Source organism: Lycorma delicatula, chromosome 4, assembly GCF_047948215.1.
Source record: "Lycorma delicatula isolate Av1 chromosome 4, ASM4794821v1, whole genome shotgun sequence".
Taxonomy (NCBI): Eukaryota; Metazoa; Arthropoda; class Insecta; order Hemiptera; family Fulgoridae; genus Lycorma; species Lycorma delicatula.
The window spans coordinates 116617881-116634052 of NC_134458.1; the positions used below are offsets into that span (position 1 = coordinate 116617881).

The 16172-nt window shown below is 31.9% G+C and overlaps 1 protein-coding gene across 5 annotated transcripts in view; it reads left to right on the top strand.

Annotated features, from left to right (window-relative positions):
* The window catches only part of LOC142323802 (uronyl 2-sulfotransferase homolog pip-like), a 38952-nt gene that overhangs the window by 18572 nt on the left and 4208 nt on the right, over nucleotides 1-16172 (top strand). For all 5 annotated transcript variants that reach the window (XM_075364031.1, XM_075364026.1, XM_075364027.1 and 2 more), the window contains exons 4-5: nucleotides 4547-4780; nucleotides 14914-15080. In XM_075364031.1, coding sequence (XP_075220146.1) covers nucleotides 4547-4780; nucleotides 14914-15080 — 401 coding nt within the window. The remainder of the gene's footprint in view (nucleotides 1-4546; nucleotides 4781-14913; nucleotides 15081-16172) is intronic.

Here is a 16172-nt window from a genome sequence, read left to right on the forward strand (position 1 = left end):
CAATTAATGTAAAAGTGTCAAAAAAATATTTTTAAGTAACATAACCTTGTAGATAAAAATGAGGAAGAGAATTCCTAGAAGATATTAACTGTGTTGAGAGTGAGTCTTTATACATCTACAGAAAAAGTAATTTTTCAGAATCTTTCAAGTGTAATCATGTAAGTACAAGTACGTATTTCTATTCTTTCGGGGAAATTAAAAGAATATTGTACATTATTGGTATATGTAATATAATAGAATTATAGAACATGTAAGAGGTAATTTAAGTAATTAGGAAGATTAGTCATTTCGAATGTTGGCTGCATGGAGGAAATAAGAAACAGAATACTTATGGGAAAAGATCTTATACAAACGTGAAAGGATTACTGACAAGAAGGATCACAGTTGAAATGAAGAAGAGGTTAGCCAAGTATTATTAAAAGTATCTGAATCAAGAACAGTCAGAAAGATAGAAGAGAACTACTTGAATAGTTTTTAATTGTAATTGTGGAGAAGACTGAGAAAATAAAACAAAATGACAAAATAAGTACCGGGTATAAGAAAGGAGTAAAATTTCATGACGGTAAGGAAAGTAAAGAAGAAAATATCTTAATGAAGCATATTCTATTTAAAAACTGTCCTCTGTGAAGAATCACAGAAAGAAAAGCAGAAGGAAGGAGATGAAAAACAGAAGAAGGATTTAGATGCTAACAGATATTACGAAGGGAGGAAATAAAAACAAATGAGGAAGATGCTCAGAATTAAGAAAATGTAGGACATTCAGGTGAATCCTATCAAAAGATAAATTCATCAAAGATGAAGAAGAAGTGTAATAAAAGTTATTAGGTAAGTATTACAAGTTTCTTATCATAATAATAAACTTCTATTCAATGATAGAAAAATATTTTTCTTTAAAGAAATATTTAGATTCATAACTGAAAATTCCTTTCACAACTATGAGAGGAGAAACTCCAAAATACAGATAAAAGGCTAAATGAATGAAGTCTAATGATGATAATATTTGTAATTTTAAGTGAAGTGTTAATTTATTTACAACAAATATTTGCACCTTTCAACATGAAAATGAGTAATCCTGAGCAAGATGGTAAACTGAATCCCCTTACCACTGATGGTTCTGCAATATCTGGATTGTCTCAGGTAATATCATCCTGAAATTGAATGCTTTGGAGAAATGATAATAAAATGAGTTTTTTCAAGGATGTTTTTACCGAATATCAGCTTTTTACTGATTGTACAAGTTGATGGTACATCCTGACACTCTAGGCGAAGACATATCTTGGTGATGTGGCAATTCTGGTCACCAAACCACTCCTTGACATTCCTAGCCTTGATGGGCTTTACTGGAGTAAGTTGATGGTACATTGTATAGCAATAGTAAAACAAAACTCCCAAAAAATTTCAATTTATAAATTTTCCAATTTTATTTAAGCCATATAAATTTATTAATTTTTAAAATAATAATTATACTTTACATTTTTACTTCCTTGTACAAAGTAAAGGAAAAATCTTGGTTTTCAGATTTCAACAGAAATATCAATTTTGACCATCCCTGAATCCATTTTGACCAGCTTCGGCGTGACATCTGTATGTACATACATATACATCTTGCATAACTCAAAAAACGATTAGCCGTAGGATGTTGAAATGTGTAGGACTGCTGTAACATCTACAGAGTGATTTTTTAGTCCTGTTACCGAATTTTAAATGTAATTTAAGAAAGAGAAATTTAGGTGGATTAAAAAATGTATTTGTTACTTACAAAAGAAATTTAATAAAAAGCTATTAATTACATAATTGTTAAAGAATATGCTCAAAAGGGGTGGGCAACCCCTTGCGGTTATACATGCACGGACTCTTTTCAGCATATTAGCAGAAACCTTTTTAAGAGTTGCATTGGAAATATTCGTGATTAAGTCTGTAATATTGACTTTAAGTTCATCAATAATGTGAGGATTGTTTTTGAAGGCCTTGGACTTAATATAGCTCCACAAAAAGTAGTCAGGAGATGTGAGGTCTGGGGGCCTTGGAGGCTATAAGCCCTTGCTTATCATTCGATCATCAAAGAACTCTTGCAGAAAATCCACGGTTTCTAGAGATGTGTGGCATGCAGCGCCATCTTGCTGAACCAGCAATACCATTCTTGAGGTTCCAGGAGGGACACAAATTGGTGCACAATATTCCTGTATACTTCACCATTTACTGTCTGTTTGAAGAATATGGGTCCCACTATACGATGACGAGACACACCACACACCAATTTTTAAAGGATGCAAAGATTTGTCTTGTAGAGCGTTAGGATTCTCAACCGCCCAAATTCGACAGTTTTGACTGTTCACATAACCATCGAGATGGATCCAAGCTTCATCACTAAAGAACACTTGTTTAAAAATTCAATTCCGTTATCATTTACAAGAGACCTAAACCAACGGCAGTATTGCAATCGCTTGTTTAAATCTGGAGGCAAAGCTCTTGGACTAATCATATGCAATATGGATACAATTACAGATTTTTAGCAGTTTTCTGAACACTTGAATGTGACAAACCAATTTGCGTGGAAAGCTTTCGTAAGCTTTTCCGTGAAGAATTGAACAATCTTGTTTTCACATTCTCTAAAACATCATCTGTCAAGCGAGTTGGTCGACTGCTACGCTTTCTGTTGCAAACACTCTTTCTCTCGAAATCGGTTTGCTAGCCTAGAAATTAACATTTTTTCTGGCGGAGGAACACCAACAAATTTAATTTGAAATGACTCTTTTACATTCGCGTATGATTTTGTAGCAAAATATTGTTCAAGAATGAAAACTCGTTGTTCAATGGTAAAAGACATTCTGTTCGTAACGCGACCGGAACCGCAGAAACGTTTACACAGCTCAAGGAGAATCAACTCACACTGCCGTATCTATACAGGTTGAGTAGTGCTACCAACCTCGTGTCACAAAATAAAATTTCCCTTTCTTAGAAAAAAATTACCAGACATTAACAATTGGGTTACAGGACTAAAAAATCATTCTGTAGTTGTGTACCTCTCTTTTTGACTGCAATCGACTAAACCAAAAGTGTTAAAAAAGCCCAAAAAAAATTTGTATTTTGGACTTTTTCTTAACTGCAGTAATAAGCCCTCACGAGTGCTTTTCAACGATGTACATCATAAGTGGTACTTATTTCCTTTGGTTCCAGAGTTATAGCGAAATGAAATTTTAATTAATGAAATATTAGGATCTTAGAAGGGGAAGGTACATTGGTTCAAATCTGACTTCATCTCCTTATTTTTTTATGTTTTTTAAATTTAAATATGTTTATTTATTAATATTATTAACCACTGATTGTAAAAAATCTTTATGATAAATAATAATTCAATAATAATAATAAAAAAAAAAATATGAAAAACTATCAGAAATTATTAATGAAATAAAATTTTATGTACTTTTCATTTTAAAACAATGTGTATGTATAATTTAATAGGTGTACAAGGAAGTCATGTGATGCCCACATTAGATTTTTTAATCAGTATTATAACACTGAATTTAAATAAATATTCAGGATGATTAAGCAGGATGGAATAGAGGAAGCCACCTCAGAAAAATTCTTAACATAAATAATTTTTACCTGTCATGCTAAACTAATGTTCTACATAAATATAAATACCTCCTCTTCTATTGAAAATTCTTTAAACTTTAAATATACAAAGATTTTGTTTGTGAACTGTTCATGAATGGGTAAAGCCAGGCTACAGACTTTATACACAAGTTCTATAGACCATTAATAGTTTTATCAGTAGATTACCTTTATGAACTACCATTTCACCTGACAACCAGAGTTAACCCTATTTTGGGCTCTACATAAATTTCATAATTATGATGTAACCTGCTGTTTTGGTTTGTTGCATTCCACACAACAGTGGTATAATAAGTTTTATTATTGCATTCTTTCTACACATATTTTTGAGGTTTATTCTGAAATGAAATTTTGACTGGAATAAGAAAAAGTTATTATTCGTTATCTATATTACTTCTCCACTGTTACAGTGTCTCATTCAGGCACTTATTTTAAAGCCTCATTTACAGGCTTTCATTCAAGAACTACGCCACCAAAGTACCTAGCCAGGTTAATTATTTACTAACCTTTTTCATGAGTTGGTCATTGGATGCAATGCAACAGGCTACCAGCCAGATCTTTGGTTTTGTAAATAAATAGTAATTACTTGGCACCAAGTGTATGATTAAAAATTTCCCACTTGAACTGATGCAGTATATGTGTAATATGCAAAATGGGCTTATAGGTTAACTACTAATTAACTACTGCCTTAACACTATCGAACCCAGCAGATGTATGTACAATGAGATTATAAATTACAGGTGGCTCATCCATATGTGCTGCTTTGCTATAGCAACCAGTTTATTTTTAATATCTCATCAGAAAGCAATTTTGGATAGTCCTTATAATTTTTATTTAGTTTTAATAATAGTGTATTTTAAAATAGGAAGGTTGCAATAAACAAGTGCTAGATAACAAATGTCACTATTTAAAAAAAATTAATATGTTATAGGTACTACTATCATCATACAACACCTACACCGGCTTCACGATATACTAGCACTTCCTCCTCTGTTAAGAATCCTAATAGTAAAATATCGATCTCATGGAGAACTAAATTACATTATGCTGTGGTCAGAGAATTTGAAAAATGTGTTAAAAGAGATGACCCAAATTGTATTTATAATGATGGAGAAATGTATGATTTAACAATCCCATATTTTTGTGGACAAGATGAATTTTGCATGTAAGTATGTAAAAAGAATTACTTAATTTTGTTGGATTATTCTTCCATACACTTAGAAATGAAATGATTATATGATTGTAGTTTTGTACAAGGTATTTTATTCTATTTATTTGTTCTTGTATTACACACGTTATAAGCAAAGTTAATTTTGTTGTTAATAAAAAAAAGTAATACAGTCCAATTCCTGTAATCTAAATTCCAGTGGTTTAAATTTTCCAGTAATCTGAAATAATTTTTTTTAAATTGCTTAAAATAATTATTACATCTTGTACACTGAACTGCCAAACAGAGAAATTTTTATTTTTTAATAGCAATAAAAGTAAACATATAGAGTATGTAGTGCAAGCTAGTAGAAATGAGTCAAAAGAATAGAGTATAATTCTTAAAAAATACTAAACAGAATAAAAATAACGATAATTAATTTCAGCTAAGTGAAATTAACAAAACAATAAAAGATCAAAGTCAGCATCCTCTATTTGAATGGGATATTGATTAGTAGTAAGAACCACATGAGAAAAATGGTACTATTTCATTTTGCAACAAAAAAAAATTCTTTTTGTTTTTTTATTCATACTTGATGATATAAGCTTTTAGCTTGTGCATGGAATATTATAGTATATGTAAAATGGCATACCTGACTGGGATTTGAACGCAGGACCTCCAGATGAAAGGCCGAGACACTACCAATTCACCACTGAGATTGGCAAATATATTTATCTAGTAACTGAAAATGACATATTATCATTACAGTAGTTCAAATAAACTTAGTACTACAGGACCCATTGGTTATTTTTTTATGTGCCACAACAAGAAGTGGCATGGATTGCTGTAGATGGGATATGGGGAAAAGGTCTTAGTGAGCATGCACATGAGAAGCTACAACTCGTTCTAAAAGTATTAGTCAAGTACACGCAGTGCTATCCGCTTATCAGACTGTTGGTCATTATAAAATCAAATTCGAGTAAAGTGTAGTTATTGTGTTATAGGGTAGTTACTGTGTTTCCATTACCAGTGTTTTGTCTGTATTTATAGTTAATTTTAGAAATATGTACTGGTAGCATTTTTAAAAAATTTTTGTTTTGTAATTATGCAACTTTTTAAGTTATTTTTAGCAATTATGATGGAAATAGATTTGAATGTTTAAAAATGAGGTAAAACAATTCTCAGCTCTGAAAGAGAATTAATTGCTCACATCATAGATTGTTGCAAACCTTCCTATGTGAACAGTATTATGACAGGTGACAAAACTTGGCTGTACTATTTTACTTTCCCAACCAAGGCTAAGAACAAGTTTGGGTGTTCAAAGATGAGGAGACCCCAAAGTTGTTCAAAAATCCTGATTAGTGAAAAAGAGAATGAAAGATGTATTTTTTAGTGTGAGAGAAGTTTTGGAGTGTGGAAACTCAGAAGACAGTTACTGGGAAGTGGTATACTAAGGAAGGCCTGCCTAAAGTTGTCGAAGCTCCACCCAAACTCAAAGATGGACACATGGTTTCTTCACCATGATAACGCTCCAGTGCACTGCTCTAAAATTTGATCTGAGTATTTGGCCAGCACTGGAATAAAACTTTACAGCATTCTCCCTGCAGTCCTCACCTTGTTCCATGTTACTTTGTACTGTTCCTCCTGGTGAGGAACTGACTGAAAGGGAGGCATTTTATGAGTGATGATGACTCCCTAAGGGCTTGGGATGATAAGTGTGCCCAGATCTCAATGAAACATGGCAGGGTTTCTTTGAAGACTGGTTTCAAAGAATGGAGAAGTATATAGCGTGTGGTGGGAATTATTTTGAAAAATTATAAAAAAATAAGTTTTACTGCAAAACCTTCCCATTGGACTTTATATGTTATGCTTTGTTTCATGTCATTAATTATAGAATAATATTTAAGGATTATATACCAGTATTTTGAAAAAATTACAAAATACTTCTTAAGTCATTCTTCAAATCAGTATTTACATTGCTACAACTACAAATGCTAAACAAATTTTTATCCTACAAACTTTAATATTTCATTACAGGAAAATAAAATAATACTTTTTTAGATTCTGGAAATATAACCATAAATAAATCAATATTGTTATTATACCTAAAATAAATAAAACTACAAGTGATATGAATAGCAAAATAGTAATAATATTTCAATTAATAAGATTGTATTAATTTTTTTTAAGACTGTATTTTAATACACTACTGTAATTTAAACATGTCTGTGTACAGACATGTTTTCATATTTCTATAGGATATATAAAAGATTCTGACAGGCTGATAAACAACCAGCAGAATAAATAATGCAGTGCATTGTAAACTGCAGTAGACTGGATGGTTTCTACTTCTCTATAACAATAAAATAAAATTTATGACATTATTTACCAAAGTAATAATAACAATAAGATTTTAAAAAATCGAAGTGGACAGATAGAAAAAATGAAATATATAATTATTTAGGGACAACAGAAATTGAGGGAAGTGATTATACAGTGCAAATTAGTGCAACAACTGGAAAAATGTAAGCTTATTTTGTTTGGAAGAAAAATATTTTATGTAGTAAACAGTTGAAGATTAAAAATTGTTTTAATGAAATTCTATGTATTCAGTGTAATAAAATATTATCAGGAAGCCTGGACACTGAATAAAGTTATTTTACAAAAAGTTAACTGATTTTAGTTATGGGGGAGATGCATCGATAGAATCTATGAATGTAACAGTATTAAAAAGAGTGAAAATGGGAAAGAAGTAGTTTTAGATATAAAGCAGAGGAAATCAAAGCACAAAATATGTGGGAAGAAGGATAGTTTTTTACAACTTGTCATCTAAGAGAAAATTCAAGGCAAACAGGATTGTTGAAAATAGATCTTTGTTGCAAACATAACATGAGAGAGCAGTTTGAATGAAGTTTTAGTAAGTTATTTTGAGCAGCAGTTTTGGAAGTGAGGTTAGTATATTAGATTATCAACCACTGTTACAAATGAAATACAAAGAAGAATGTGATATGGTATGTATGTTACACTTATGTATTTTTCTAGCCATTATAATAAATAATATAGAGTAGCATGCAAGTTAATCTGAGCACAGGGAATTTTAATTTTTTTGTTGTGGCTATACTGCTTGACCACAACCATTCTTTAAGCTGTTTGTGTAATGCAACGTTATTATTTTTTGGTTATTTAGCAATTTTCATGTTATAAATAGTGTTTTGTGAAAGTTTAATTAATTTTTTATTATAAAATCATATTTAGGTATTTTTTGTTTCGTGTATCTTGAATATGTACTAATGAACGTAACTCCAAGAAAGCATTTGAAAATTGTTTCTCTTTCTGTGCATACCATACTTCTGTGTAGCTGAATGGAAAGCTCATTGGCCAGCTAAAAAGAAGCTTTAATACCAGTAATGTGCAAAAACATGCTCTTTTGGACCAAAGCACATGCTAATTGGATCAAAGAAGATTGGATGGAAAAATGTTATGTTTTCCAAATGTGTGCTACATTTTTATGTTCAGAAAAAAAGGGTTCCAGATGTTAGAAAAGCATCAGATGAAAATACATCATCGACTCATATCCAACAATCAGTTAAACATCCCCAGAAAAAAATGTTTTGGATTGTTTCACATTTCAAAGCCCTTATTCATTATTTCCAGTAGAAGGTATGTTGAAAAGTGATGCATATATCAAGATTCTGAAGGAAAGGATTATGACACAAGTTCAAAACAAATTCCCACAATGCAAAAGAGTGTTCTAACACGATTTGTCACTATACCATTCATAGCTGGTATGAATACTAGGTAGTGAATCTGTTTCTCAAAGACTGCGAAAAGTTGCACTAATTGTTTTGGGATCTGGAATCCTGCAATACAGAAAATGTATTTCACATTCTACTGTGGCATTACCATTACACACACCAAAAATGAATACCATACCATGGTATTCAGTATTTCTCTGTTGTTAATAAGTACAGCATTACTTCAATGGTAAACTGATCACATTTAAAATAAAATTCACAAAAAACCTTCACTAATGACAGCACAGTTCACAGTACCTTGTCCACTGAGCTGGTCTAGTAGTTATTAACTTATTGCAAATCAGCTGATTTTGAAGTCAAAAGAGTTCTAAGGTTCACATCCTAATAAAGGCAGTTACTTTTATACGGATCTGAATACTGGTGTTCTTTGGTGGTTGGGTTTCAATTAACCACACTTCTCAGAAGCGGTCGACCTGAGACTGTACAAGACTACATTTCATTCACATTCGCACATACACAGTCCGTTCCACAAGAAAGGTGACTGATTTTATATTCGTCTAACTACTAAATGCGATCTGTGAACGGATGCATAAATTAACTAGGGTGGTATTCTACCTATCTTCCGTTTTAAATTTAACAGTGCTGGCATCACAGACTGCTCGTAATAACCAAAACTTTAACAGTATGTTTTGAACTTTGGTCGTGAAAGGAGCAATGGAGAAACGTTCAAAAATTAAGTTATGTTTTAAATTGGGTAAAAGTGCCACAGACACTTTTAAAATGATAACTGTTTATGGTAGTGAAGCAATGAGTCATAAAAATGTTTTTAAGTGGTATGCAAGGTTGCGTGATGGCAGAGAGAGCACTGAAGATGATCTATGTCCAGGAGCATCATCAACAGTTAGAGTAGAAGAAAATGTTTAAAAAGTGGCTGAAATTCTTTAAAATGATCATTGTGAATCTAATAGGTTAATTCAGGAGATCACTGGAATTCCTAAAACTGTGCATTGCATTCTAACTGAAAATTTGGGCAAAAAGATCTGTTGTCGTTTTGTGCCCCACTCACTCACTCACTGGTAATAAAAATGATTGCAGAGTGGAACACCGCAGAGACATGAAAAGATCAGCCGCTAGGGACCCAGACTTCATTTCTTGCATCGTAACAAGTAATGAAACCTGGTGTTTTCAGTTCGAGCCACTTACAAAGCTCCAAAACTTAGAATGGAAAGGTCCAGAATCTGAGACCCAAAAAAGTCTGCATGCAGAAAAGCCGTGTCAAGGGACAGTTCACTGTTTTCTTTGATTCAAAAGGAATTATCCATAAAGAATTCACTCTAGAAGGTCAAATGGTGAATGCAGATTACTACTTGGATGTTTTAAATCGTTTATGGGTGAGGATTGTTTGGGTTCGACCTGAATATCAGAATCAAGCAATATGGTGTTTGTTGCAAGACAATGGACTTACAGACTAAAGCAAAATCATATACGATCTCTTAGCTCAAAACTGTATCATGGTGCTTGAACACCCTCTTTATTTGCCTGATTTGTCTCCGTGCAACTTCTGGTTATTTCCAAAACTGAAAATGTCAATGTAAGGAAAGCGTTTTGACACGATTTCAGATATCCAGAGGGCTATGACCATGGTACTGCAGGCAATTTCAAAGATTGAATATCAAAATTGTTTCGAACAATTTTTTCAATGTTTCCAGTTGTCTCACAAGGGGCCTATTTTGAGTAAAAAGTCATATAAACTAAAAATAAACAAGTCTTGTATTTTATTTCACATGAGTTACCTTTCTTGTGGGACAGACTGTGTACCATCCTCGTTCATCTTCTGAAGTAATATCTTATGGTGGTTCTGGAGGCTAAACAGAAAAAGAAAGAGAAGAAGAGTTTACAGTACCTGATATATTTAATGTATCTTACATAATAATTTAAACACTAATGCAGTATTATGCATTGTTGATAAGCTGTAGAATTTGTAATCATACAAATTTTTCACGTCATCAAAAAATAATTTTGGTTTATGTTGATATTAAATATGCACTTTTTTGACAAATGTAGTAAATATGTTGCTGTTTCTACATAAAATTCAAATTTTTCTAATTTTCTTTGTTTTATTCAATTTATCTTACACCATTTTGTGCAAAATTAAATTCTTTTAAAGTCTTGGTTAAAAGTTTTATTATGTATTAATTATCCATTTAACAACGTTATTGTACATCATACTTGAAAAATAGGGTTACCTGTTTATTGGTTTTTACTCCAATTTCTCAAAAATTACTGCAGATATGGTTCTTGGACCTATTTTATTCGATTTCAAGTCCGAAGTCTTAAAAATCACTAATTTTGCCCCTTAATTAAAGTCCTAAAAATTTCAGCACAATCTCATTTACTGGGGTAGCTGAAATCCAAGCAAAATCTTTCACTAGCTGTAACTCTCAAATAAAGCATTTTAGAATATATATGATCATTTTCCATTATTTTCATGAGTAGAATAGGTTACAAAAGTCCCAGGAAAACCTTGTGATACTTCCCTGCATATACTATACAAAATAATTTAAACATACTGTAAAGAGAAAAAATTTTTTTTCATATATGATTGTAAGTTTTTTTTAGCACTTTAATATTAAATTTTAAAGGGATTCCACACTATAAGATCTGTTTACTTAACATAATACCATGAATATTAATGTAAGAATATAATTACTGAATATTGGTACAATTATTATTTATCATCAGATTTCTTTGCAATAAGCAATTTTCCCTCCTCTATGAATCATGAGACCTTGCCGTTGGTGAGGGGGCTTGAGTGCTCAGGGATACAGAGTAGCTGGACCGAAGGTGCAACCATATCGGAGAGGTATCTGTTGAGAGCTAGACTAAGGAATGATTCCTGAAAGAGGGCAGCAGCTCTTTCAACAGTTTTTAGGGGCGTGAGTCAGAATGACTTAAACGGCCATATCAACATTACTCAGTCCTCTGAGTACTGCGCAGCAGAAAGCAATGGAAAACTACAGCTGCTTTTTTTCCAAGAAAATGTGGCTCTCTGCATTTTCATATAGAAATGAAAATGAGGCGCCTTCCTTGGTAAAATATTCCGGAGGTAAACTAGTCCCCCGTTCGGATCTCCGGGTGGGGACTACTAAGGAAGGGGTCACCAGAAAATTAAAAAATAACATTCTACGAGTCGGAGCGTGGAATGTTAGAAGTTTAAAAAAGGTTGGTAGGCTAGAAAATTTAAAAAGGGAAATGGATAGGATAAATGTGGATGTAGTAGGAATTAGTGAGGTTCGGTGGGAAGAGGAAGGCGACTTTTGGTCAGGTGATTTTAGAATAATTAACTCAGCTTCAAATAATGGGCAGGCAGGAGTAGGTTTCATAATGAACAAGAAGATAGGGAAGAGGGTAGAGTATTTCAAAACGCATAGCGATAGAATCATTGTAATACGGATAAAATGAAAACCTAAACCGACAACGATTGTTAACGTCTACATGCCTACAAGCGCCCATGATGATGATGAGGTAGATTGTGTATATGAAGAGATTGATGAAGCAATTAAACACGTAAAAGGAGATGAAAATTTAATAATAATTGGAGATTGAAATGCAAACATTGGAAAAGGCAAGGAAGGAAATATAGTGAGTGAATACGGGCTGGGCAAAAGGAATGAAAGAGGGGACCGACTTATAGAGTTTTGGACGAAGTATAATTTAGTAATTGCCAACACCCAATTTAAAAATCATAATAGAAGAATATACACTTAGAAAAAGCCAGGTGATACTGCAAGGTATCAGATAGATTATATCATGGTTAAGCAAAGATTTAGAAATCAACTTGTTGACTGCAAAACTTACCCTGGAGCAGACATTGATAGCGACCATAATTTGGTGATAATGAAATGTAGATTGGGGTTTAAAAACCTGAAGAAAAGGTGTCAGATGAATCGGTGGAATTTAGAGAAGCTTGAGGAAGAGGAGGTAAAGAAGATTTTTGAGGAGGACATCGCAAGAGGTCTGAGTAAAAAAGATAAGGTAGAAAATGTAGAAGAAGAATGGGAGAATGGGAATGTTAAAAAGGAAATTCTTAAATCAGCAGAAGCAAACTTAGGCAGAATAAAGAGAACTAGTAAAAAACCTTGGGTTTCAGACGATATATTGCAGCTGATGGATGAACGTAGAAAATATAAGAATGCTAGTGATGAAGAAAGTAAAAGGAACTATCGGCAATTTAGAAATGCTATAAACAGGAAGTGCAAACTGGCGAAAGAAGAGTGGATTAAAGAAAAGTGTTCAGAAGTGGAAAGAGAAAACATTGGTAAAATAGACGGAGCATACAGGAAAGTTAAGGAGAATTTTGGGGTACATAAATTAAAATCTAATAATGTGTTAAACAAAGATGGTACACCAATATATAATATGAAAGGTAAAGTCGATAGATGGGTGGAATGTATTGAAGAGTTATACGGAGGAAATGAATTAGAAAATGGTGTTATAGAGGAAGAAGAGGAAGTTGAGGATGATGAAATGGGAGAAACAATACTGAGATCTGAATTTAAGAGAGCATTAAAAGATTTAAATGGCAGAAAGGCTCCTGGAATAGACGGAATACCTGTAGAATTACTGTGCAGTGCAGGTGAGGAAGCGATTGATAGATTATACAAATTGGTGTGTAATATTTATGAAAAAGGGAAATTTCTGTCAGACTTCAAAAAAAGTGTTATAGTCATGATACCAAAGAAAGCAGGGGCAGATAAATGTGAAGAATACAGAACAATTAGTTTAACTAGTCATGCATCAAAAATCTTAACTAGAATTCTATACAGAAGAATTGAGAGGAGAGTGGAAGAAGTGTTAGGAGAAGACCAATTTGGTTTCAGGAAAAGTATAGGGACAAGGGAAGCAATTTTAGGCCTCAGATTAATAGTAGAAGGAAGATTAAAGAAAAACAAACCAACATACTTGGCGTTTATAGACCTAGAAAAGGCATTCGATAACGTAGACCGGAATAAAATGTTCAGCATTTTAAAAAAATTAGGGTTCAAATACAGAGATAGAAGAATAATTGCTAACATGTATAGGAACCAAACAGCAACAGTAATAATTGAAGAACATAAGAAAGAAGCCGTAATAAGAAAGGGAGTCCAACAAGGATGTTCCCTATCTCCGTTACTTTTTAATCTTTACATGGAACTAGCAGTTAATGATGTTAAAGAACAATTTAGATTCGGAGTAACAGTACAAGGTGAAAAGATAAAGATGCTAAGATTTGCTGATGATATAGTAATTCTAGCCGAGAGTAAAAAGGATTTAGAAGAAACAATGAACGGCATATATGAAGTCCTACGCAAGAACTATCGCATGAAAATAAACAAGAACAAAACAAAAGTAATGAAATGTAGTAGAAATAACAAAGATGGACCGCTGAATGTGAAAATAGGAGGAGAAAAGATTATGGAGGTAGAAGAATTTTGTTATTTGGGAAGTAAAATTACTAAAGATGGACGAAGCAGGAGCGATATAAAATGCCGAATAGCACAAGCTAAACGAGCCTTCAGTAAGAAATATAATTTGTTTACATCAAAAATTAATTTAAATGTCAGGAAAAGATTTTTGAAAGTGTATGTTTGGAGTGTCGCTTTATATGGAAGTGAAACTTGGACAATCGGAGTATCTGAGAAGAAAAGATTAGAAGCTTTTGAAATGTGGTGCTATAGGAGAATGTTAAAAATCAGATGGGTGGATAAAGTGACAAATGAAGAGGTATTGCGGCAAATAGATGAAGAAAGAAGCATTTTGAAAAATATAGTTAAAAGAAGAGACAGACTTATAGGCCACATACTAAGGCATCCTGGAATAGTCGCTTTAATATTGAAAGGACAGGTAGAAGGAAAACATTGTGTAGGCAGGCCACGTTTGGAATATGTAAATCAAATTGTTAGGGATGTAGGATGTAGAGAGTATACTGAAATGAAACGACTAGCACTAGATAGGGAATCTTGGAGAGCTGCATCAAACATTAAAATTACTGAAGACAAAAAAAAAAAAACAATTTTCTTCATTTATCACTATGAGTTAAAAATAGCAGTTATATGAGCTGCAATTCATGTTAAATACGTAACTGATTTACTTCTTGTTGATACAATCCTTAAACTGTGGCAATCTTATGGAAAAACATCCAAGATGGATTTTTATTTGTTATTAAATAATTTCTCTATTTTTAAAATTAACAGAAAAACAGGCAAAATAGTAAATTTAATTAACAGAATGGATACGCTTCACAACTCAATTGCTATACATTATTAGAAAATAAAATTTTATGTATTTACATCTTATTTAATAAATATGTTATTTATTAGTTTATATACAAACTTTATATATGTTGTATAAAAACAGGATGTTAAATGATCAGTCAGCACTGAACAGAGCAAAGCAAAATGTTGAACGCTATTTTCCAGTTGTTGGTATATTAGAAGAAGTAAATTCAACTCTTTTTGTTTTACAACATCAACTTCCATATTTCTTTAGGGATGTTCTAAATGTTTTTACAATGCATCTTTCAGGTTAGTTGAAGATTTATTTCAATTTAATTTATAACATTTAAATTTTTTTGTAATTATATTTTTTGGATTGTATTTATATATACCACCAAAATAGAAATGATGAGTCTTCTATTTAGTGCTTTTATGAAATCAATCAACATTTTTAGCATATATAAAGTATTATAATCAGTTATAAATAAATAATTAAAAAGTAGCAATATATATATACACAATTTTTTTCTATCATGGTAGATTAAACCAATGGTAAATCATAAGATTTACCAGTATATAAATACTATGTTATATTTTGCAAGTTTATCATATCGAAATTTCTTTCATGTATTACTTACTTAAAATCTATTTTTACATTTATGAATGTAATAATTTTTAACAAGTCTTTTTTCTTTGGCATTATTAATTTATAATATTTTCTATGTTTTTATATTTATTTACAATTAGATGTTCTGCTATATAGAAAAATGTATTATTGACTTTTTGTAGTGATCATAACAATCTGAAAAATAGTTTTTCTAACTGTATGTTACTGGTGTGTAAATATTATATACTTCATTTACTGTTTGTAACATGTTAAAAAAAAGTAATATTTAAATAAAGAATCTATCAATATATAATAATTAGGCTACATAAGTTAAGACAATGTGAAATATATTTACTTGAGAAATGCATTGTACAGGTCTGGAAAATTTTGTTTTTCATTAATAACTGTTGACAATTTTTCTCAAATTTATAATACTGATGTAAATAAATACCTTTTTTTTTTTTTTTTTTGTCTTCAGTCATTTGACTGGTTTGATGCAGCTCTCCAAGATTCCTTATCTAGTGCTAGTCGTTTCATTTCAGTATACCCTCTACATCCTACATCCCCAACAATTTGTTTTACATACTCCAAACGTGGCCTGCCTACACAATTTTTCCCTTCTACCTGTCCTTCCAATATTAAAGCGACCATTCCAGGATGCCTTAGTATGTGGCCTATAAGTCTGTCTCTTCTTTTAACTATATTTTTCCAAATGCTTCTTTCTTCATCTATTTGCCGCAATACCTCTTCATTTGTCACTTTATCCACCCATCTGATTTTTAACATTCTCCTAT